The 25,876-nt window shown below is 33.5% G+C and overlaps 1 protein-coding gene and 1 long non-coding RNA gene across 2 annotated transcripts in view; both read left to right on the forward strand.

Annotated features, from left to right (window-relative positions):
• LOC143256449 (uncharacterized) overlaps window positions 1–7,955 on the forward strand; it is an 11,562-nt gene extending 3,607 nt beyond the window's left edge. The window contains exons 2-3 of the long non-coding RNA XR_013031361.1: window positions 6,382–6,618; window positions 7,041–7,955. This is a non-coding gene — a long non-coding RNA (uncharacterized LOC143256449). The remainder of the gene's footprint in view (window positions 1–6,381; window positions 6,619–7,040) is intronic.
• A 3,784-nt stretch (window positions 7,956–11,739) lies between these two features.
• Window positions 11,740–25,876, forward strand: part of LOC143256450 (uncharacterized) — a 124,595-nt gene continuing 110,458 nt past the window's right edge. Inside the window, exon 1 of the mRNA XM_076513696.1 lies at window positions 11,740–11,872. Coding sequence (XP_076369811.1) covers window positions 11,830–11,872 — 43 coding nt within the window. The 5' untranslated portion in view covers window positions 11,740–11,829. The remainder of the gene's footprint in view (window positions 11,873–25,876) is intronic.

The following is a 25,876-nucleotide window of genomic DNA, read 5'->3' on the forward strand; positions in this document are numbered from 1 at the left end:
CTAGCTGTCTTCCCTCTAGTCTCACACTGCTAAATTAGGGACGGCTAGCGCAGATAGCCCTCGTGTAGCTTTGCGCGAAATAAAAAACAAACAAACAAACTTCTCTAAAATTCTAAGGGACTGAATAAATATTATAGTGTTAAAATATAATAATATAAAATATAATAAAATAAAATATAATGTAAAATATAATAAAATAAAATATAATATAATGGGTCTCACATTAATTTCTCATGAAAAGTAAGTCACACTTATTGTGAAATGTATTGAATATAAAACAGAAAGACTACCTTGATATACCAAAGCTTCACATAATTCACAAACTAAAATAATTTGGACACAATATGATCCATTGAAGTTATGCCATTTGATCTTTTACAGGGAAAATATAAAAATGCACAGATAATATTTTATGTATGTATTAAACTGGTCAAATCTCCCAGCTAATCCCTCTGTGGGAGAGTGCATGAAATATTTTACCATTAAGAGGTTAAAACTGTTTCAGCTTCTAAAAAGGTAAAACCCGCTTAGGTGATGTTATGACGATTTTGGGTGAATGTACAAAATATTTTGCCTCTTGAACGTCGCTAATCTGTGGAATATTTTACTAAATGATTTGAATAAAAGAATATCACGACGTAATCCGAATATCACAGTGAAGCATCCGAAGTTTGAAATTATCTTTGTTAAGTTTTCTAATTATAGCTTTTGTTTAATGTTTACTAATTTTATCTTTCTGTTGTCTACTTATGATTAAATTTAAAACTAATATTTTGATAAATATCGTATTTTACACACTTAACTGTTCAAATACAGATTTATTTATCATCGAAAGATAACTTTGATAATGGTTTATCTGCGCTGCACCAACCGCGGCGTCTGTCGAACTAAGAGGGAAATGATTATGAACATCATTTAAAAATATAAACAGATATTACGGACAGAGCTAGCAGATAAAACAGACAGAGAGGACATTTTTTCCTTTCCTAGTAGTCATAAAGGATCCCTAAATTCTAATCAAAACAACAAAAAGAGCTTACAAATATATCTAGAGTGAAGCAAGTGTTGTCTCGCCTATATTTACTGAGTTATTTCACTAACTTACTAATAGTAATAGAAAACTTTCAAATTACAATAAGAATCACTACACACACACTTACAAAGTTATCCAATGTTAACCAGTGAAACATGTAACAGTATATTCCCGCCTGTGCCTGCTCATTGCTTCCCTAGCTGATAAACTGACATGCAATATTTGAAATGTCACAGCATCTAAACATCAAAATAGAATACCGTATAACTGACCCTGCAGAATACCAGAATAATCATGCGATATTATGATTTAACATATCATCTAAAGATATTGTGAGGTATTACAAACCTACGGCAGAGAAATAGAATGTCAACTTTTTATGTATAAAGTTCTTGAAAAACATTTCCAGAAAGTTAGAGAGACGCTGTAAAAATGAAAGGAACTATTAGAATTTGTAAGATATATTTGAAGACAGACAAAGATACCTTAAAGCCACTGGTTGAAACGCAGCTTTACTTATCACTGAAAGACGTCTGGGTGATGGTTATGAATATTGTTTCGGTTTGGGCCAGAAACGGAGACAAAATATAACTGTCTTCTTTACAGATTTGTCGTGCATGTTATCCAGCATTTAGAGGCATCACTTTGATTTCCTAACGTCTGATTCGATCTCATCTTTTTTAAGACAAGCTCATAGCTAATCCAATTTTTTCACCTATCACAACAGAGGCATCTGTACGAACTTTATAATATGTCTTTGCACGCGAAACCATGGTCACAATAAATGAAGTTTTTTTTTTTAAATTTTTATCAATTTTACGACTGAGGAATTTCACCATGTTTCGACAGTTTCAAGAATTGATTGTATGATCCCTGGAATTTTTCACTGTCATTGGTTTCACACGAAAATCTTTTATTTTCTAGTTTGACTTTTCATTAGGATTATGTTACTCTGTTAGTTAAAATTGATACGTATTGATTTAAAGCTTTGTTTCGAACTCTTTAAAAATGCCAGCATTTTGTCCAATCACATCTAGGTAAAGTCGGCTATTTTCAGTTATTTTCATTGTTGAAGTTTGTTTGTTCTAAATTTAAATTCATCAAAAAGTTTAATTGCAGACGACTACTTGGACTATCCACCCCGTCACTCGCGCTCCCCAGTGGCACAGCGGCATGTCTGCTGAGTCACACTGCTAGAAACCGGGTTTCGATATAAGTGGTGGGGGAGAGTACAGATAACCAACTGTGTAGCTTTGTGCTTAATTCCAAACAAACAAATAAAACCCGTCACGTGAAGTATATGTGCATTTTTTAAAGTTTCTTTTTATTGAAGAAGGTGCCTGGCATGGCCAGGTGGTTAAGGCACTCGATTCATAATCCGAAGGTTGCGGGTTCGAATCACCATCACACCAAACATGTTCGCCCTTTCAGCCGTGGGGGCGTTATAATGTAACGGTCAATCCCACTATTCGTTGGTAAAAGAGTAGACCAAGAGTTGGCGGTGGGTGTTGATGACTAGCTGCTTTCCCTCAAGTCTTACACTGCTAAATTATGGACGGCTAGCGCAGATAGCCCTTGTGTAGCTTTGCGCGAAATTCAAAAAACAAAATAAACAAAAATTAATGAATAATTACGTTAAGTTGCGATTCTTACGATACATATTAAGTTTCTGTTAATTAATTTACAAGTTTTTATCTCATTCACTTGTTGTGTGCCTAAAGTTCTCTCAATTTTATTTTCACGTACTTGAAAGTTGTGTTGTTAAGGGTAACTGTCTATTTTTAATATATACGTCTCTGATGGGTGAGCGGTAAGCCTATGAACTCTCAACGTTAAAACCTATGAGTTGGACTCTTCACTGTAGGCAGAGAGAGTAAGGATAGCCTGTTGTATACCTTTATAATAATAGAAGAACAACAGCTCAAAGTGTACAAAATTACCAATAATAGGTTTTAGACTGGGAAGTTGAAAGTTAAGCCTATTAGTCTACAATTTTGTATCAATCACATACAATACATTTTAAGATTATTTCCGTAATGCGATGAGTAAAACTTGACAAATTAAAAGTTTATCCTCTATTCAAAACAAGCAAACAAAATGTTTTGTTTTGGAATTTCTTTGCGTAAATATGTATACGTTTGATGACGAAAAATTCACGTGAAATAAAAATGTATCTCAGAACGGCTGGTATGGGTATTAACACTTGTTGACACTTTATGTATCTCAGAACGGCTGGTATGGGTATTAACACTTTTATTGATAAGCAGAGAACAACGTTTCGACCTTCCTAGATCATCTTCAGGTTAACAAAGAATTTGCAACTGATCTTTGCCGGACACATGTTTTAGAGACGAGAATATAAACGGGTAAGGGGTTGTAGGGGGCGTTGCATTTGGATATTAGGTTATTAATTAGTATAGGTAAAAAGGTATTCCTTCAAATTGGTTTAATTTTAGTTTTAGTTGCTGTATAAGTAAGGCTTCTTTAATTTTGTATTTCTTTATATTTGTTTCCCTACTTAATATCTGGTTGTTTTTTATAGTTATGTTGTGTTTATTTGATTTGCATTGTTCAAAAACGTATGAAGGTGTTTTTTTTGAATCTGGTTTCCATTTTTCTGCTTGTTTCTTCAATATAGAAGTCGTGGCAGTTGTTGCATTGTATTTTATAAATAATGTTGGTGTTGTGTTTGTCAGTAGAGTTTTTACCTAGTATGGACTTTAGTTTTCTATCTGGTTTTTGAACAAATTTGGCGTTCATTGGAATATTGTGCTTTGTTATAAGTTTTGTTTATCCAAATGTTGGTTATTTTTTCGTTGATATAGGGAACACATGGTATGCAGCAGTGTTAGGTTTTGGAAGTTTGTTGTATCTTGGGATTTATTGTTGTTTGTTTGTTGTTGGTCAGGGTGTGTGTATAATTTTTTAACAGTTTGTGGAGGAAATTTGTTGATTTCATCATTAATTTTATCAGGTGAACATAGTTTTGTGGCTGTGTTTATTTGGTTTCTTAATATGTTGTTTTTGTTTTGTTTCATGTGCTGAGTCCCAGGGAGTGTATGATCCAGTATGGGTGATTTTTCTGTGGATTTCTGTTTTGAATTGTGTATCAGTTCTAGTGATTTTGAGGTTAAGAAATGCTATTTAGTTAGTTTTTTCCTGTTCACATGTGAACTTAGTGTTGGGGTGTATCGAGTTAATGTGATTGAAAAAAAAAAACTAAGTGTCTGTTCTGTAGATGTGAATCCACCAATTGTATCATCAACATATCTGTACCAGTATAGTGGTGGGTGTAAGGCTGCATTGATCGCTTGAGAGTCAATCTGTGTCATAAAAATGTTGGCTAGAACTCGTGACATGAGATTTCCCATACTTAGGCCTTTTATAACAAATTTAAACTAATAAACACAAATTCAACAAAAACACACGAAAACCAATTAAACAAAATACTACTACTACAAATGAACACTGCAAATCAAATAAACACGACATACCACACAGACACTAAGTAGGGAAACAAATATAAACAAACACAAAATCAAAGAAGTCCTACTTATACAGCAACTAAAACCAAAATTAAACCAATATAAAGGAACATCTTTATATATCTTTAGCAATTAATAACCTAACATCCAACTGGAGCGCCCTCTGCTTACCAATAAAAGTGTTAATGCTTATACCAGCCGTTCTGATATACATAAGTTTATGCTAATTTAATTTAAGTTTAATGTGACACTGCATTTATGTGTTATTGTATGTGTGGTTATCTTCGCTCATATATGTTCAGAACCTAAAAATGCAATTTAAATATTATCTTTCCGTTTACACTATTTGTTTTGTTGGTCCATAAGTGGTGACTGATCACCATGAGAATTTAGATAAGCTTATGCTAAAATTATTTAAGTTGAATGTGACATTGCTTTTGTGTGTATATGCGGCTATCTTCACTCATATACGTCCAGAAACTAAAAATGTAATTTACATATTATTTTTCATTTTACATTATTTGTTTGGTTGGTCTGTAGATGATGACATGTCACCATGAGAATTTGGGTAATTGTTTGGTGTTTCAAAGAGCTTAAGATGTTGTTAAAAGGTTTCTCACAGATGGCGTCACAAGTTTTTCTTTGAACAATCACTTTTACCAAGTTTACGTCACAACCAGAATGGTTTCTTGCTTAACAACGACAAAAAAAGGCTCATCTTTAATTTACACTTTTTTTACGTTATTTTGTGTTGTAGGAAACATTTTAAACCCTTAAACTGAAGGATTTGCCTTTTTAGTTTTACTTCATTGTATATATTTAAATATAAGTGCCTCACCTATTTAATATTTCTATACTTATTTATTTATTTGATGTTAAGCACAAAACTACACAATAGCCTTTTGTGTGTGTCCACCACGCGGATCGAACCTATAATTATAGCATCATCAGCATTCAAGTTTAGCAGGGATACACAAGGAATAGTTCAAATATGAACCGTCAACAACATAACATAGGTGTTTAGGTATATATATTTGTATACCTAGGAGGGTCAGATACACTAGACCTCTTCCTCCTTCCATTACTTAATTGGAATGGCCTGATTAATACAATTAGAGTAAATACAAAATGGCTGAAGTAATAGCACAACTTTAAATCTGGTCATTTTCAGGACAATGTCCATTTATATTGTTCTTTCATTTTTATTTTTTTTTAAATAAATCTAGAACGTAGGTGGCCTGTTTTATTTTAGCACTTTTTTATTATTATAAATAATTTTATCTTAAAGATCTGATGCACAAGTTTAACGGGGAGAGGTGTTTAGGTCTCTCTTCATCATATGTGCAATATCTGTCTAGTTCGCATAACAACTCATTTATTCGCCAATTTTTGTCAAAATATTTTATTGTACCATGTAGAAGTCTATCTAGTATTGTTTGTGTATTTGAGTAATTGTGCATGAACTTTGATGAAGTGGTTTTAGGTACTCTATATGATGATGTAATTATTGTATTCTGTAATGTTTGGAGTTTGGTTTGTATTTGTTTTTCACTTACATTGATCCATGCAGGAGCTGCATAGTCTATTACTGGTCTAACGTATGTCTTGTATATTTTAATGATGTTTTCAGATGTTGTTCCGTAGTTTTTACCAGTTAGACTCCTAGCATAGTTTATTCTTCGCCAAATTTTAGTTTTTATGTTATTTACATGTTTTATCCAGGTAAGTATCAGTGGCACATGAAGATATATTTGAATTTTTAAACTTTCTTACTAAAATGCAGAAAGGAATCTTTTCTTGAATTTCTTAAAGGTGCTTTAGAGAGTAGAATAACATTGTTTTGTTTTTTAATTTCACGCAAAGCTGCATGAGGGCTATCTGCACTAACCGTCCTTAATTTTGCATCGTAAGACTCGAAGGAAGACAGCTAGTCATCACCACCTAACGCCAACTCTTGAAACACTCTTTTACCAAAGAATAGGGGGATTGACCGTCACTTATAACGCCCCCACGGCTGAAATGGCGTGTGACTGGGATTCAAACCCGCAACCCTCGGACTACGAGTCGAATACCCTAATCATCTGGCCATGCCGTGCAAAAGTAAAGTAACATAATATATTAAAATGTATTTAAATTAAAGAAATTAACACTTGAAAAACGATTATTTCGAAACTTGAAATAATTTTATCTTTGGATAAATCTAATTTCTTTAAAATTACAAATCCTTAAGACTTAGTAAAAGTTTCAGCTAGTTTGTACCATTTTCTATTATTCCTAAAGACTAGATTTTGGTATTTATTTTGCAGAACCATGTTTTTATTACAGTCATTAAATTTGTGTCTGTACATTGTTGTAATGATTTTACAACGTAATAACAGAAATTTCTGATATTAGGATTTATAATTTTCATTAAGCTGTATTTATCAGGTTGTTCGACCTATTTTCAGTGACAAAAAATTGGAAATTTGAAATATGGATTTTTTTGGTGTAAAAATTAACACAATATTTTAAATATTTTATAGGTAAAATAATAGGGAGAAACAACTGTTGAAACAATTTAGACTTGAACGAGGACGAGAGACAAAAAATGTGGGAACAAAATATTCAGATCATTTACAAATGTTAGTAAACATATTTATTTTCTATACAATAACAAACGCGATAAACCATGTCCATGAAAGATGAAACTGGTTTTTAAAGTTCTCCCATAGATGGTATTCCCATGTTTTATGAATGTTTAATTTAAATTAATATTAACAATTAGCATTAAATACCCAAGCTACGCATCAGCAAATACTCTTGAAAGGAAGAATAATTTATCCCCACTGAAATCTTTGGCACCGAACGAGAGATGTATTTTCAGTATTATTAACTAGGAGAAAAAAAAAAAACCCAACAAAAACAAGTGAGTCACGTCACTGTGTCAGTATCCGAGAATATGGTTCCTGGTCAAGTTGAGAATTGTGATAGCAAAAGGGTCTTAAAGGAATCTACGAGTTAACGATGAACAAGGCTTAATGGCAACATATAATGTTATTATAATGGAGATACTTTTTATTGTTATTCATAATTATAAACAATAAGTGTGTCGTTAGAAAAACCAGTGAATTACTGGTTTGATAGAAGGAATTTTGACAAAGATAAACAGTTGTAGTGGAAATAAATGGATCTTCATCAAGTTGCTTACTTAACATCTTTTGTGTATATCTTAGAGTTTACTTCTTAAATTTCCTCACGAAAGTTTTATTTATTCAACTTAATGTTTCATATTCCAGTCTCTAATAGCCTAATTAAAAGTTGGGAACATATCATTTACTGACGACAGCTCTATATCAGTTTATTATCGTCAGTTTCTTTGCCATTTTTAGTCAGTAATTCGTCCTCAAATGTTTCATTTTTTTTTTTTGTCTTTTTACTTCATCAAGAAATTATTTTAAACTGATTTCTGTTATACGTAACAGGGTTGTAAACCTTTCATTTGATTAAAGTGAATATTTAAACTTATTTTGTAATAAACACAACAGTATAATAGAAATAAATGTTCTTCTAATATTAAGCACGCTATAATATTGCTAAGAAGTATAAACAACATGATTTACGAATACTATTTCGAACAGACAATTCAGTGCAGAATTATTTATGAATTACTCACTATTTGTACGATGTATAAATAAATCCTCTCATACCAGGTTTTGTTGGCGTGTGTTGCTAGCCACAGGTATAACAATCAATTTCTGTAATTGTGTCCGTCTCCGCGTTTTCTTATAGCCAGTAATTATCTAAATACGACGTATTTTGTAATCTACTCTGTCCTCGTATAATTATGTTACGGGCCTAGCGGTGTAAGTTTATTACCACTAAAATTCCAACTAATTTGTATGATTTACGTCTATCATATCGTTAAGCGCCACGTTATATCTTGGTCTATCTATGCGGGGTTTCTTTTATGTTGTTATGGTCCAGCTCAAGATAATTTAGTGTTAGATTTAACGGCTAGTCTTAAAAATATAAATCAAGAGGTTAATATTTCTAAAACTAGAGATTTTCGAAGTTGGAAGTCGCTTGACAAAGTGTAACAACGTGTATATTATGAAAGATTTCGAACTTTGTTCGTTTTTTAAATACATGATTTACATATTTGAAATCGAAATAAAAATAGAGGTATTAAATGCTACTTTAAAAGCTTTTAAATCACAACTAGTAGCAATAAATGAGAACGATAAACCATTCTGCAAAATATAAACTACCAAGTAGTCGTGTATTTTATTTAGGAACGCATTTGTGTCAGGCTTATTTTAAAATGTTTTCGCCTTTACCAATAGATTTAAATATACTGGGATTTGTGGCCACACCACATTTATTTAACTTGCACTGTCATCGAAGCTAGTATTAAACTGTTCCTTCAGACTATATCCTGCTTCTAACAGCCGACCCGATGTAAGCGCCATCATACACTACATAAAAATGAATTTCACAATTCTTACATAAATATTTAATGAATAATTCATAAAAGTATGGATATATAAAATTAAAAATTAAATATTAGTAAAATTAAATCCACAACTTGGTTAGTAAAATATAAAAGTAACAGACATAATAGATGGATGGATTCTATTGATTATGGTTTTCAGTTTCAAGATTCACAAGCCTGAATCGGCCCGGCATGGCCAAGCGCGTTAAGGCTTGCGACTCGTAATCTGAGGGTCGCGGGTTTGCATCCGCGTCGCACCAAACATGCTCGCCCTCCCAGCCGTGGGGGCGTTATAATGTGACAGTCAATCCTCCTGTTCGTTGGTAAAAGAATAGCCCAAGAGTTGGCGATGGGTGGTGATGACTAGCTGCCTTCCCTCTAGTCTTACACTGCTAAATTAGGGACGTCTAGCACAGATAGCCCTCGAGTAGCTTTGTGCGAAATTCCAAAACAAACAAACAAACAAGCCTGAACCCATGTACGACAGATAGATCCAAACCTGCAGCTTCGGGACGTTGCAGTTCAATGATCTGGATTGTTGTAGTTGTTGAAAGGTTATATTGATGGTTGAATTAGTAAAGTAGTCAAGTTTTAAATCAGATTTTAGTCTGAATTAATTGTCGTTGTAAAGTTCGAGGGAACTGGTGCTACGGTGCGCACGAGACCTAAGACATTTCACAACATTTTCTTCGAAGTCAATTTTAATAAAATTGTTCATGCGGGTGTATAGTCCTATGTAGGCGGGTTTGTAATGACACCCGACATCAAAGTGTCCTTTTTTGGTTGAAACGTATGTCACAGATGAACTTAATGTTAACATGTTCAGAATCTAAATATTTTACACATTTCACTAATTTAGCTTCATTTTTAAATATTACAAATATGTCATCACAAAACAATTGTAAATAAATAGTTGTAACTCAGTAGGACGGCCTCTTAGCCAACTATTCTCATGAAGCACACTAAAACATTGAATGTTAGAAGTGCTAAACTTGACCTCAAGGTGACTCCGTCAGTCTATTTATAACATTTTCCACTAAACTGAAAAACAGAATTTATCGTGGAGATACCAACCCTTCTCTGAAAGATTGTCTACTTACGCATTCATTGTATCTCAGGACGGCTGGTATGCGTATTAACACTTTTACTAATGAAGCAAAGAACAACGTTTCGACCTCTGCTTTATTAGTAAAAGTAGTAATACCCATACCAGCCGTCCAGAGATACATTTTTCACTTCAAGTGGCTTTCTCGTCATCACGAATTACACATTCATTGTCTTTGAAAACAAGGTTAACAGTATCTTGAATTTTTACAATGGATTTTAAACATGTTGGACGAAACTGTTTATTTGGAGGGTTGATAATATCAATAAATATTGTTAGAAGTAAGAATAGTTAGATTTAAATACAGATTTTCGTGTATACTCGTAGAGCTCAATTGTGAAAGGTCTGTTTGTTTGTTTTTGAATTTCGCGCAAAGCTACTCGAGGGCTATCTGCGCTAGCCGTCCCTAATTTAGCAGTGTAAGACGGCAGCTAGTCATCACCACCCACCTCCAACTCTTGGACTACTCGTATACCTACGAATAGTGGGGTTGACCGTCACATTATAACATCCTTACGGCTGAAAAGGTGAGCATGTTTGGCGCGCCTGGGATTCGAACCCGCGACCCTCGGATTACGAGTCAAACGCCTTGATACGCTTGGCCATGCCGAGCCAAAATGAAAACGGTCTAGTTGTTGTTTTGAATTAAGCACAAAGCTACATAATGGGCTCTCTGTGCTCTGCCCACCACGGGTATCGAAACCCGGTTTTTAGCGTTGTAAGTCCGCAGACATACCGCTGAGCCACTGGGGAGCGCATATGTCTTAGAAACAAGATTTTACCATGACAATATATCCTTGGCACAAGATCCAACAATTATAGACTTTACCGTGAAACAAGTTATAACCATGTATTTTATAAAAAAAAAATACACAGCTGTGTATCTTAGAAACAATATATAATCATATACATTAGAAACAATATGTATATAGCAATGTACGTTATAAACAATATATATATAAAACAATGTGTCATAGAAACAAATATAACAAAATATCTAAGAAATAATATCGCCCTTTCAGCCGTGGGGGCGTTATAATGTGACGGTCAATCCCATTATTCGTTTGTAAAAGAGTAACCCAAACGTTGGCGGTGGGTGGTGATGACTAGCTGTCTTCCATCTTGTCTTATACTGCTAAATTAGGGACGGCTTGCGCAGATAGCTCTCGAGTAGCTTTGCGCGAAATTGAAGACAAACAAACAAACAAGAAATAATATATATAGGTATAACAATGTATCTTAGAAATAATATATATATACATAAATATATCTTAGAAATAAGATATATATATAAAACAATGTATCTTAGAAATATAATAAAGAATACTATACCTTATAAACAAGTTTCCATCGCGTATTTTACAATCTAGATTATTTAAGTGTTGTAAGAGTGACGTAACAGCAGGGTTAATTTTCCGTGAGTGAGAAGGTGTTTAGGTATTTCATTATGATCTACAAGACAGTTTTAGTCGCCACGTGAAACACGCTATAGAAGAAACATTATCAACGCCATAAGTAAGTTGCATCAACTATCCAATCATATCCAGAATAGATGCTTGATCGTATTGGTTAAACATAAATGCAGAGTGCACACGCGTCATAGTCATCAGTTGATCTCTTAGCACGGGTTGGCTCTACTTTGTAGCAGAAATAACGTTTTCTTTCTGGAATGTTCATGGAGCGAAATCCTGTTTCAATCAGTATATTTTAGTTAAATTTGACGAACTAAAAGAAAATGAAATTCATTTTGTTTGTGACGTTAGCTCTTGGAATTAAAGGTAAGGAACCATTATATCTTTTGTTCATTAGCCTACGACATTTACCACACAACCAAAAACAAATTACAGAATACATACTCATTTTGGGGTTCATTGTGAATAATGTTTTCATAACTTCAGCTTTTAGTCTTCCAAAGGTACCATTAATAAGGCCGCATGGACTACAACAGATTTAATTAGGGACATACAGATCATTTGTGACATTTCCTCAAGTTAAAGATCTAATAACCACTAAAAAAAAACATTTACTTGGACTAAATAATTAACTATAAACCACTTCAGATTGCAAGTTAAAAACATCTAGAGATTCGTTAACTATTACTGTAGTTTAGTTAATTCATGTTATGAATTAATGAAAGTAAGCTCACATTATTGAACGTTAAAAACACCGATGTAGGCTGTGGTTCGAAAATTTCCGTGTGATAACTGTGGGCACCAAACAGAAACAGTGATTTTAAGGTAATTTGAAGGTGCCGCTTTCAAAAATACAATATTCTGGATTCTACAATTGTATATTGATGATTCAGCGAGTTTTATATTAACCATTTGTGTGAAGCTGACTTGAAATTTCTGACTCGAATCTAAAACCACAAACAGAGTTATAACGGCAGTTTCACAATGTTGACTCACGAATTAACCATTCTGGAGTATTTTGAATAAGGTTTAAAATATTTGTTCCAACTTATTTTGCACTAACTTATTTTATGGCAAACAATTCAGTTCCTTTAGTCAATGTCATTTTGTAAAGATTCCTATCAAGCTTTTAAATATCTGTTTGTTTTGTTTGACATAGAATGTTTGTAGCAATTAATCTACTAGTGAATCATGCTGTCAGTCAACCCTTTATACAAAGGAATATTGTGACTTACCAAAGCTTTCAAACTAGTGACTGACCCATCTTTCTATTGGCACTGTCCCACGCTGGGACAGCGGTAAATCTTCGGATTTACAACTCTAAATTCAGGAGCTCGATTTCTCTCGGTGAATACAGCAGATAGCTCGATGTGGCTTTTCTATAAGAAACACACATACATAACACTCTATTGGCATCAACGGATGATGCAGCTGAATCCTTCTGAGTTAAAAAAAAACAGCTAATCATTTAACTGTCTTTGGTTGGTTTGGATGTCTAGCTTCCAGCCTTTTAACTCACTTTATAAGAATCAAGCAAATTATCTACTTTGTTAATGCTCCATGTGAAAACAATATTTTATGACACACAGTGCCACTTGCCTTAGAAAATTACTTAATACAAGGTGACACAGCAGTAATATGGACATTGGAGAACAAGTCTTGTGAGAGTATATATCCAACTCTTGTCAGATTAACCATTCAAATCAATTTGTCATCAGTGTTTGGAATACTGTCATAATTCTCAACCCCACCAGGAAGGTTTTCACAATCCAAGCAACCAACCCAATCAGCTGGCCCAAAATGGTTTCCAAAATGGTTGCAGAATTCAGAACAACTAAGTCCACTTTTTCAATATAAACATTTTCCAATGGGTATATCTAGTTTTTTTTCCATGAGCATAAAATGTTTTGCATTCGAGAGCCTGGAATAAATGGAATGCTATTTCATAACACAGACATAACACCAGTTTAAATGTGCTATCCTAAACCTTCTGGAGTTGGGACATCTATTTTCTGCTGCAGACGTTTACGATGTATTGCAGCTTGGTAGTTAGACCCATTGATGCTGTTAACAAAAGAATGTCTGTTTGGATGTTATGTGACATCAACTGTTAACAAAAGAATGTCTGTTTGGATGTTATGTGACATCAACTGATAACAAAAGAATGTCTGTTTAAATGTTATGTGACATCAACTGTTAACAAAAGAATGTCTGTTTGGATGTTATGTGACATCAATCTTCAGACCTATTGATGCTGTTAACAAAAGAATGTCTGTTTGGATGTTATGTGACATCAATCTTCAGACCTATGGATGCTGTTAACAAAAGAATGTCTGTTTGGATGTTATGTGACATCAATCTTCAGACCTATTGATGCTGTTAACAAAAAAACGTCTGTTTGGATGCTATGTGACATCAACTGTTAACAAAAGAATGTCTGTTTGGATGTTATGTGACATCAACTGTTAACAAAAGAATGTCTGTTTAAATGTTATGTGACATCAACTGTTAACAAAAGAATGTCTGTTTGGATGTTATGTGACATCAATCTTCAGACCTTTTGATGCTGTTAACAAAAGAATGTCTGTTTGGATGTTATGTGACATCAATCTTCAGACCTATTGATGCTGTTAACAAAAGAATGTCTGTTTGGATGTTATGTGACATCAATCTTCAGACCTATGGATGCTGTTAACAAAAGAATCTCTGTTTGGATGTTATGTGACATCAATCTTCAGACCTATTGATGCTGTTAACAAAAAATGTCTGTTTGGATGTTATGTGACATCAACTGTTAACAAAAGAATGTCTGTTTGGATGTTATGTGACATCAACTGTTAACAAAAGAATGTCTGTTTAAATGTTATGTGACATCAACTGTTAACAAAAGAATGTCTGTTTGGATGTTATGTGACATCAATCTTCAGACCTTTTGATGCTGTTAACAAAAGAATGTCTGTTTGGATGTTATGTGACATCAATCTTCAGACCTATTGATGCTGTTAACAAAAGAATGTCTGTTTGGATGTTATGTGACATCAATCTTCAGACCTATTGATGCTGTTAACAAAAGAATGTCTGTTTGGATGTTATGTGACATCAATCTTCAGACCTTTTGATGCTGTTAACAAAAGAATGTCTGGATGTTATGTGACATCAATCTTCAGATCTATTGATGCGGTTAGCAAAAGAATGTCTGTTTGGATGTTATGTGTCATCAATCTTCAGATCTATTGATGCGGTTAGCAAAAGAATGTCTGTTTGGATGTTATGTGACATCAACTGTTAACAAAAGAATGTCTGTTTGGATGTTATGTGACATTAACTGTTAACAAAAGAATGTCTGTTTGGATGTTATCTGACATCAACTGTTAACAAAAGAATGTCTGTTTGGATGTTATGTGACATCAACTGTTAAGAAAAGAATGTCTGTTTGGATGTTATGTGACATCAACTGTTAACAAAAGAATGTCTGTTTAAATGTTATGTGACATCAACTTTTAACAAAAGAATGTCTGTTTGGATGTTATGTGACATCAATCTTCAGACCTATTGATGCTGTTAACAAAAGAATGTCTGTTTGGATGTTATGTGACATCAATCTTCGGACCTATTAATGCTGTTAACAAAAGAATGTCTGTTTGGATGTTATGTGACATCAGTCTTCAGACCTATTGATGCTGTTAACAAAAGAATGTCTGGATGTTATGTGACATCAATCTTCAGACCTATTGATGCTGTTAACAAAAGAATGTCTGTTTGGATGTTATGTGACATCAACTGTTAACAAAAGAATGTCTGTTTGGATGTTATGTGACATCAATCTTCAGACCTATTGATGCTGTTAACAAAAGAATGTCTGTTTGGATGTTATGTGACATCAATCTTCAGACCTATTGATGCTGTTAACAAAAGAATGTCTGTTTGGATGTTATGTGACATCAATCTTCAGACCTATGGATACTGTTAACAAAGAATGTCTGTTTGGATGTTATGTGACATCAATCTTCAGACCTATTGATGCGGTTAACAAAAGAATGTCTGTTTGGATGTTATGTGACATCAATCTTCAGACCTATTGATGCTGTTAACAAAAGAATGTCTGTTTGGATGTTATGTGACATCAATCTTCAGACCTATTGATGCTGTTAATAAAAGAATGTCTGTTTGGACGTTATGTGACATCAATCTTTAGACCTTTTGATGTTGTTAACAAAAGAATGTCTGTTTGGATGTTATGTGACATCAATCTTCAGACCTATGGATGCTGTTAACAAAAGAATGTCTGTTTGGATGTTATGTGACATAAATATTCAGACCTATTGATGCTGTTAACAAAAGAATGTCTGTTTGGATGTTATGTGACATCAATCTTCAGACCTATTGATGCGGTTAACAAAAGAATGTCTGTTTGGATGTTATGTGACATCAATCTTCAGACCTATGGATGCTGTTAACAAAAGAATGTCTGTTTGGATGTTATGTGACATCAACTGTTAACAAAAGAATGTCTGTTTGGATGTTATGTGACATCAACTGTTAACAAAATAACGTCTGTTTGGATGCTATGTGACATCAACTGCTAACAAAAGAATGTCTGTATGTGACATCAACTGTTATCAACTGTTAAAAGAATGTCTGTTTAAATGTTATGTGACATCAACTGTTAACAAAAGAATGTCTGTTTGGATGTTATGTGACATCAGTCTTCAGACCTATTGATGCTGTTAACAAAAGAATGTCTGTTTGGATGTTATGTGACATCAGTCTTCAGACCTATTGATGCTGTTAACAAAAGAATGTCTGTTTGGATGTTATGTGACATCAATCTTCAGACCTATGGATACTGTTAACAAAAGAATGTCTGTTTGGATGTTATGTGACATCAATCTTCAGACCTATTGATGCTGTTAACAAATGAATGTCTGTTTGGATGTTATGTGACATCAATCTTCAGACCTATTGATGCTGTTAACAAAAGAATGTCTGTTTGGATGTTATGTGACATCAACTGTTAAGAAAAGAATGTCTGTTTGGATGTTATGTGACATCAACTGTTAACAAAAGAATGTCTGTTTAAATGTTATGTGACATCAACTGTTAACAAAAGAATGTCTGTTTGGATGTTATGTGACATCAATATTCAGACCTATAGATGCTGTTAACAAATAAATGTCTGTTTGGATGTTATGTGATATCAATCTTCGGACCTATTAATGCTGTTAACAAAAGAATGTCTGTTTGGATGTTATGTGACATCAGTCTTCAGACCTATTGATGCTGTTAACAAAAGAATGTCTGGATGTTATGTGACATCAATCTTCAGACCTATGGATGCTGTTAACAAAAGAATGTCTGGATGTTATGTGACATCAACTGTTAACAAAAGAATGTCTGTTTGGATATTATGTGACATCAATATTCAGACCTATAGATGCTGTTAACAAATAAATGTCTGTTTGGATGTTATGTGACATCAATCTTCGGACCTATTAATGCTGTTAAGAAAAGAATGTCTGGATGTTATGTGACATCAATCTTCAGACCTATTGATGCTGTTAACAAAACAATGTCTGTTTGGATGTTATGTGACATCAACTGTTAACAAAAGAATGTCTGTTTGGATGTTATGTGTCATCAATCTTCAGATCTATTAATGCGGTTAGCAAAAGAATGTCTGTTTGGATGTTATGTGACATCAACTGTTAACAAAAGAATGTCTGTTTGGATGTTATGTGACATTAACTGTTAACAAAAGAATGTCTGTTTGGATGTTATCTGACATCAACTGTTAACAAAAGAATGTCTGTTTGGATGTTATGTGACATCAACTGTTAAGAAAAGAATGTCTGTTTGGATGTTATGTGACATCAACTGTTAACAAAAGAATGTCTGTTTAAATGTTATGTGACATCAACTTTTAACAAAAGAATGTCTGTTTGGATGTTATGTGACATCAATCTTCAGACCTATTGATGCTGTTAACAAAAGAATGTCTGTTTGGATGTTATGTGACATCAATCTTCGGACCTATTAATGCTGTTAACAAAAGAATGTCTGTTTGGATGTTATGTGACATCAGTCTTCAGACCTATTGATGCTGTTAACAAAAGAATGTCTGGATGTTATGTGACATCAATCTTCAGACCTATGGATGCTGTTAACAAAAGAATGTCTGGATGTTATGTGACATCAACTGTTAACAAAAGAATGTCTGTTTGGATATTATGTGACATCAATATTCAGACCTATAGATGCTGTTAACAAATAAATGTCTGTTTGGATGTTATGTGACATCAATCTTCGGACCTATTAATGCTGTTAAGAAAAGAATGTCTGGATGTTATGTGACATCAATCTTCAGACCTATTGATGCTGTTAACAAAACAATGTCTGTTTGGATGTTATGTGACATCAACTGTTAACAAAAGAATGTCTGTTTGGATGTTATGTGTCATCAATCTTCAGATCTATTAATGCGGTTAGCAAAAGAATGTCTGTTTGGATGTTATGTGACATCAACTGTTAACAAAAGAATGTCTGTTTGGATGTTATGTGACATTAACTGTTAACAAAAGAATGTCTGTTTGGATGTTATCTGACATCAACTGTTAACAAAAGAATGTCTGTTTGGATGTTATGTGACATCAACTGTTAAGAAAAGAATGTCTGTTTGGATGTTATGTGACATCAACTGTTAACAAAAGAATGTCTGTTTAAATGTTATGTGACATCAACTTTTAACAAAAGAATGTCTGTTTGGATGTTATGTGACATCAATCTTCAGACCTATTGATGCTGTTAACAAAAGAATGTCTGTTTGGATGTTATGTGACATCAATCTTCGGACCTATTAATGCTGTTAACAAAAGAATGTCTGTTTGGATGTTATGTGACATCAGTCTTCAGACCTATTGATGCTGTTAACAAAAGAATGTCTGGATGTTATGTGACATCAATCTTCAGACCTATTGATGCTGTTAACAAAAGAATGTCTCTTTGGATGTTATGTGACATCAACTGTTAACAAAAGAATGTCTGTTTGGATGTTATGTGACATCAATCTTCAGACCTATTGATGCTGTTAACAAAAGAATGTCTGTTTGGATGTTATGTGACATCAATCTTCAGACCTATTGATGCTGTTAACAAAAGAATGTCTGTTTGGATGTTATGTGACATCAATCTTCAGACCTATGGATACTGTTAACAAAGAATGTCTGTTTGGATGTTATGTGACATCAATCTTCAGACCTATTGATGCGGTTAACAAAAGAATGTCTGTTTGGATGTTATGTGACATCAATCTTCAGACCTATTGATGCTGTTAACAAAAGAATGTCTGTTTGGATGTTATGTGACATCAATCTTCAGACCTATTGATGCTGTTAACAAAAGAATGTCTGTTTGGATGTTATGTGACATCAATCTTTAGACCTATTGATGTTGTTAACAAAAGAATGTCTGTTTGGATGTTATGTGACATCAATCTTCAGACCTATGGATGCTGTTAACAAAAGAATGTCTGTTTGGATGTTATGTGACATAAATATTCAGACCTATTGATGCTGTTAACAAAAGAATGTCTGTTTGGATGTTATGTGACATCAATCTTCAGACCTATTGATGCGGTTAACAAAAGAATGTCTGTTTGGATGTTATGTGACATCAATCTTCAGACCTATGGATGCTGTTAACAAAAGAATGTCTGTTTCGATGTTATGTGACATCAACTGTTAACAAAAGAATGTCTGTTTGGATGTTATGTGACATCAACTGTTAACAAAATAACGTCTGTTTGGATGCTATGTGACATCAACTGCTAACAAAAGAATGTCTGTTTCGATGTTATGTGACATCAACTGTTAACAAAAGAATGTCTGTTTGATGTTATGTGACATCAACTGTTAACAAAAGAATGTCTGTTTAAATGTTATGTGACATCAACTGTTAACAAAAGAATGTCTGTTTGATGTTATGTGACATCAGTCTTCAGACCTATTGATGCTGTTAACAAAAGAATGTCTGTTTGGATGTTATGTGACATCAGTCTTCAGACCTATTGATGCTGTTAACAAAAGAATGTCTGTTTGATGTTATGTGACATCAATCTTCAGACCTATGGATACTGTTAACAAAAGAATGTCTGTTTGGATGTTATGTGACATCAATCTTCAGACCTATTGATGCTGTTAACAAAAGAATGTCTGTTTGATGTTATGTGACATCAATCTTCAGACCTATTGATGCTGTTAACAAAAGAATGTCTGTTTGGATGTTATGTGACATCAACTGTTAAGAAAAGAATGTCTGTTTGGATGTTATGTGACATCAACTGTTAACAAAAGAATGTCTGTTTAAATGTTATGTGACATCAACTGTTAACAAAAGAATGTCTGTTTGGATGTTATGTGACATCAATATTCAGACCTATAGATGCTGTTAACAAATAAATGTCTGTTTGGATGTTATGTGATATCAATCTTCGGACCTATTAATGCTGTTAACAAAAGAATGTCTGTTTGGATGTTATGTGACATCAGTCTTCAGACCTATTGATGCTGTTAACAAAAGAATGTCTGGATGTTATGTGACATCAATCTTCAGACCTATGGATGCTGTTAACAAAAGAATGTCTGGATGTTATGTGACATCAACTGTTAACAAAAGAATGTCTGTTTGGATATTATGTGACATCAATATTCAGACCTATAGATGCTGTTAACAAATAAATGTCTGTTTGGATGTTATGTGACATCAATCTTCGGACCTATTAATGCTGTTAAGAAAAGAATGTCTGGATGTTATGTGACATCAATCTTCAGACCTATTGATGCTGTTAACAAAACAATGTCTGTTTGGATGTTATGTGACATCAACTGTTAACAAAAGAATGTCTGTTTGGATGTTATGTGTCATCAATCTTCAGATCTATTAATGCGGTTAGCAAAAGAATGTCTGTTTGATGTTATGTGACATCAACTGTTAACAAAAGAATGTCTGTTTGATGTTATGTGACATTAACTGTTAACAAAAGAATGTCTGTTTGGATGTTATCTGACATCAACTGTTAACAAAAGAATGTCTGTTTGGATGTTATGTGACATCAACTGTTAAGAAAAGAATGTCTGTTTGGATGTTATGTGACATCAACTGTTAACAAAAGAATGTCTGTTTAAATGTTATGTGACATCAACTTTTAACAAAAGAATGTCTGTTTGATGTTATGTGACATCAATCTTCAGACCTATTGATGCTGTTAACAAAAGAATGTCTGTTTGGATGTTATGTGACATCAATCTTCGGACCTATTAATGCTGTTAACAAAAGAATGTCTGTTTGGATGTTATGTGACATCAGTCTTCAGACCTATTGATGCTGTTAACAAAAGAATGTCTGGATGTTATGTGACATCAATCTTCAGACCTATGGATGCTGTTAACAAAAGAATGTCTGGATGTTATGTGACATCAACTGTTAACAAAAGAATGTCTGTTTGGATATTATGTGACATCAATATTCAGACCTATAGATGCTGTTAACAAATAAATGTCTGTTTGATGTTATGTGACATCAATCTTCGGACCTATTAATGCTGTTAAGAAAAGAATGTCTGATGTTATGTGACATCAATCTTCAGACCTATTGATGCTGTTAACAAAACAATGTCTGTTTGGATGTTATGTGACATCAACTGTTAACAAAAGAATGTCTGTTTGATGTTATGTGTCATCAATCTTCAGATCTATTAATGCGGTTAGCAAAAGAATGTCTGTTTGGATGTTATGTGACATCAACTGTTAACAAAAGAATGTCTGTTTGGATGTTATGTGACATTAACTGTTAACAAAAGAATGTCTGTTTGGATGTTATCTGACATCAACTGTTAACAAAAGAATGTCTGTTTGGATGTTATGTGACATCAACTGTTAAGAAAAGAATGTCTGTTTGGATGTTATGTGACATCAACTGTTAACAAAAGAATGTCTGTTTAAATGTTATGTGACATCAACTTTTAACAAAAGAATGTCTGTTTGGATGTTATGTGACATCAATCTTCAGACCTATTGATGCTGTTAACAAAAGAATGTCTGTTTGGATGTTATGTGACATCAATCTTCGGACCTATTAATGCTGTTAACAAAAGAATGTCTGTTTGGATGTTATGTGACATCAGTCTTCAGACCTATTGATGCTGTTAACAAAAGAATGTCTGGATGTTATGTGACATCAATCTTCAGACCTATTGATGCTGTTAACAAAAGAATGTCTGTTTGGATGTTATGTGACATCAACTGTTAACAAAAGAATGTCTGTTTGATGTTATGTGACATCAATCTTCAGACCTATTGATGCTGTTAACAAAAGAATGTCTGTTTGGATGTTATGTGACATCAATCTTCAGACCTATTGATGCTGTTAACAAAAGAATGTCTGTTTGATGTTATGTGACATCAATCTTCAGACCTATGGATACTGTTAACAAAGAATGTCTGTTTGGATGTTATGTGACATCAATCTTCAGACCTATTGATGCGGTTAACAAAAGAATGTCTGTTTGATGTTATGTGACATCAATCTTCAGACCTATTGATGCTGTTAACAAAAGAATGTCTGTTTGGATGTTATGTGACATCAATCTTCAGACCTATTGATGCTGTTAACAAAAGAATGTCTGTTTGGATGTTATGTGACATCAATCTTTAGACCTTTTGATGTTGTTAACAAAAGAATGTCTGTTTGGATGTTATGTGACATCAGTCTTCAGACCTATTGATGCTGTTAACAAAAGAATGTCTGGATGTTATGTGACATCAATCTTCAGACCTATGGATGCTGTTAACAAAAGAATGTCTGGATGTTATGTGACATCAACTGTTAACAAAAGAATGTCTGTTTGGATATTATGTGACATCAATATTCAGACCTATAGATGCTGTTAACAAATAAATGTCTGTTTGGATGTTATGTGACATCAATCTTCGGACCTATTAATGCTGTTAAGAAAAGAATGTCTGGATGTTATGTGACATCAATCTTCAGACCTATTGATGCTGTTAACAAAAGAATGTCTGTTTGATGTTATGTGACATCAACTGTTAACAAAAGAATGTCTGTTTGGATGTTATGTGACATCAATCTTCAGATCTATTAATGCTGTTAACAAAAGAATGTCTGTTTGATGTTATGTGACATCAACTGTTAACAAAAGAATGTCTGTTTGGATGTTATGTGACATTAACTGTTAACAAAAGAATGTCTGTTTGGATGTTATCTGACATCAACTGTTAACAAAAGAATGTCTGTTTGGATGTTATGTGACATCAACTGTTAAGAAAAGAATGTCTGTTTGGATGTTATGTGACATCAACTGTTAACAAAAGAATGTCTGTTTAAATGTTATGTGACATCAACTTTTAACAAAAGAATGTCTGTTTGATGTTATGTGACATCAATCTTCAGACCTATTGATGCTGTTAACAAAAGAATGTCTGTTTGGATGTTATGTGACATCAATCTTCGGACCTATTAATGCTGTTAACAAAAGAATGTCTGTTTGGATGTTATGTGACATCAGTCTTCAGACCTATTGATGCTGTTAACAAAAGAATGTCTGGATGTTATGTGACATCAATCTTCAGACCTATGGATGCTGTTAACAAAAGAATGTCTGGATGTTATGTGACATCAACTGTTAACAAAAGAATGTCTGTTTGGATATTATGTGACATCAATATTCAGACCTATAGATGCTGTTAACAAATAAATGTCTGTTTGGATGTTATGTGACATCAATCTTCGGACCTATTAATGCTGTTAAGAAAAGAATGTCTGGATGTTATGTGACATCAATCTTCAGACCTATTGATGCTGTTAACAAAACAATGTCTGTTTGGATGTTATGTGACATCAACTGTTAACAAAAGAATGTCTGTTTGATGTTATGTGTCATCAATCTTCAGATCTATTAATGCGGTTAGCAAAAGAATGTCTGTTTGATGTTATGTGACATCAACTGTTAACAAAAGAATGTCTGTTTGATGTTATGTGACATTAACTGTTAACAAAAGAATGTCTGTTTGGATGTTATCTGACATCAACTGTTAACAAAAGAATGTCTGTTTGATGTTATGTGACATCAACTGTTAAGAAAAGAATGTCTGTTTGATGTTATGTGACATCAACTGTTAACAAAAGAATGTCTGTTTAAATGTTATGTGACATCAACTTTTAACAAAAGAATGTCTGTTTGATGTTATGTGACATCAATCTTCAGACCTATTGATGCTGTTAACAAAAGAATGTCTGTTTGGATGTTATGTGACATCAATCTTCGGACCTATTAATGCTGTTAACAAAAGAATGTCTGTTTGATGTTATGTGACATCAGTCTTCAGACCTATTGATGCTGTTAACAAAAGAATGTCTGGATGTTATGTGACATCAATCTTCAGACCTATTGATGCTGTTAACAAAAGAATGTCTGTTTGGATGTTATGTGACATCAACTGTTAACAAAAGAATGTCTGTTTGGATGTTATGTGACATCAATCTTCAGACCTATTGATGCTGTTAACAAAAGAATGTCTGTTTGGATGTTATGTGACATCAATCTTCAGACCTATTGATGCTGTTAACAAAAGAATGTCTGTTTGGATGTTATGTGACATCAATCTTCAGACCTATGGATACTGTTAACAAAGAATGTCTGTTTGGATGTTATGTGACATCAATCTTCAGACCTATTGATGCTGTTAACAAAAGAATGTCTGTTTGGATGTTATGTGACATCAATCTTCAGACCTATTGATGCTGTTAACAAAAGAATGTCTGTTTGATGTTATGTGACATCAATCTTCAGACCTATTGATGCTGTTAACAAAAGAATGTCTGTTTGGATGTTATGTGACATCAATCTTTAGACCTTTTGATGTTGTTAACAAAAGAATGTCTGTTTGATGTTATGTGACATCAATCTTCAGACCTATGGATGCTGTTAACAAAAGAATGTCTGTTTGGATGTTATGTGACATCAATCTTCAGACCTATTGATGCTGTTAACAAAAGAATGTCTGTTTGGATGTTATGTGACATCAATCTTCAGACCTATGGATGCTGTTAACAAAAGAATGTCTGTTTCGATGTTATGTGACATCAACTGTTAACAAAAGAATGTCTGTTTGATGTTATGTGACATCAACTGTTAACAAAAGAATGTCTGTTTGATGTTATGTGACATCAACTGTTAACAAAAGAATGTCTGTTTAAATGTTATGTGACATCAACTGTTAACAAAAGAATGTCTGTTTGATGTTATGTGACATCAATCTTCAGACCTATTGATGCTGTTAACAAAAGAATGTCTGTTTGATGTTATGTGACATCAATCTTCAGACCTATTGATGCTGTTAACAAAAGAATGTCTGTTTGATGTTATGTGACATCAATCTTCAGACCTATGGATACTGTTAACAAAAGAATGTCTGTTTGATGTTATGTGACATCAATCTTCAGACCTATTGATGCTGTTAACAAAAGAATGTCTGTTTGGATGTTATGTGACATCAATCTTCAGACCTATTGATGCTGTTAACAAAAGAATGTCTGTTTGGATGTTATCTGACATCAACTGTTAACAAAAGAATGTCTGTTTGGATGTTATGTGACATCAACTGTTAAGAAAAGAATGTCTGTTTGGATGTTATGTGACATCAACTGTTAACAAAAGAATGTCTGTTTAAATGTTATGTGACATCAACTTTTAACAAAAGAATGTCTGTTTGGATGTTATGTGACATCAATCTTCAGACCTATTGATGCTGTTAACAAAAGAATGTCTGATGTTATGTGACATCAATCTTCAGACCTATTGATGCTGTTAACAAAAGAATGTCTGTTTGATGTTATGTGACATCAATCTTCAGACCTATTGATGCTGTTAACAAAAGAATGTCTGTTTGATGTTATGTGACATCAATCTTCAGACCTATTGATGCTGTTAACAAAAGAATGTCTGTTTGATGTTATGTGACATCAATCTTCAGACCTATTGATGCTGTTAACAAAAGAATGTCTGTTTGGATGTTATGTGACATCAATCTTCAGACCTATTGATGCTGTTAACAAAAGAATGTCTGTTTGGATGTTATGTGACATCAATCTTCAGACCTATGGATACTGTTAACAAAGAATGTCTGTTTGATGTTATGTGACATCAATCTTCAGACCTATTGATGCGGTTAACAAAAGAATGTCTGTTTGGATGTTATGTGACATCAATCTTCAGACCTATTGATGCTGTTAACAAAAGAATGTCTGTTTGATGTTATGTGACATCAATCTTCAGACCTATTGATGCTGTTAACAAAA

The sequence above is a fragment of the Tachypleus tridentatus genome, chromosome 7, assembly GCF_004210375.1.
Source record: "Tachypleus tridentatus isolate NWPU-2018 chromosome 7, ASM421037v1, whole genome shotgun sequence".
Classification (NCBI taxonomy): Eukaryota; Metazoa; Arthropoda; class Merostomata; order Xiphosura; family Limulidae; genus Tachypleus; species Tachypleus tridentatus.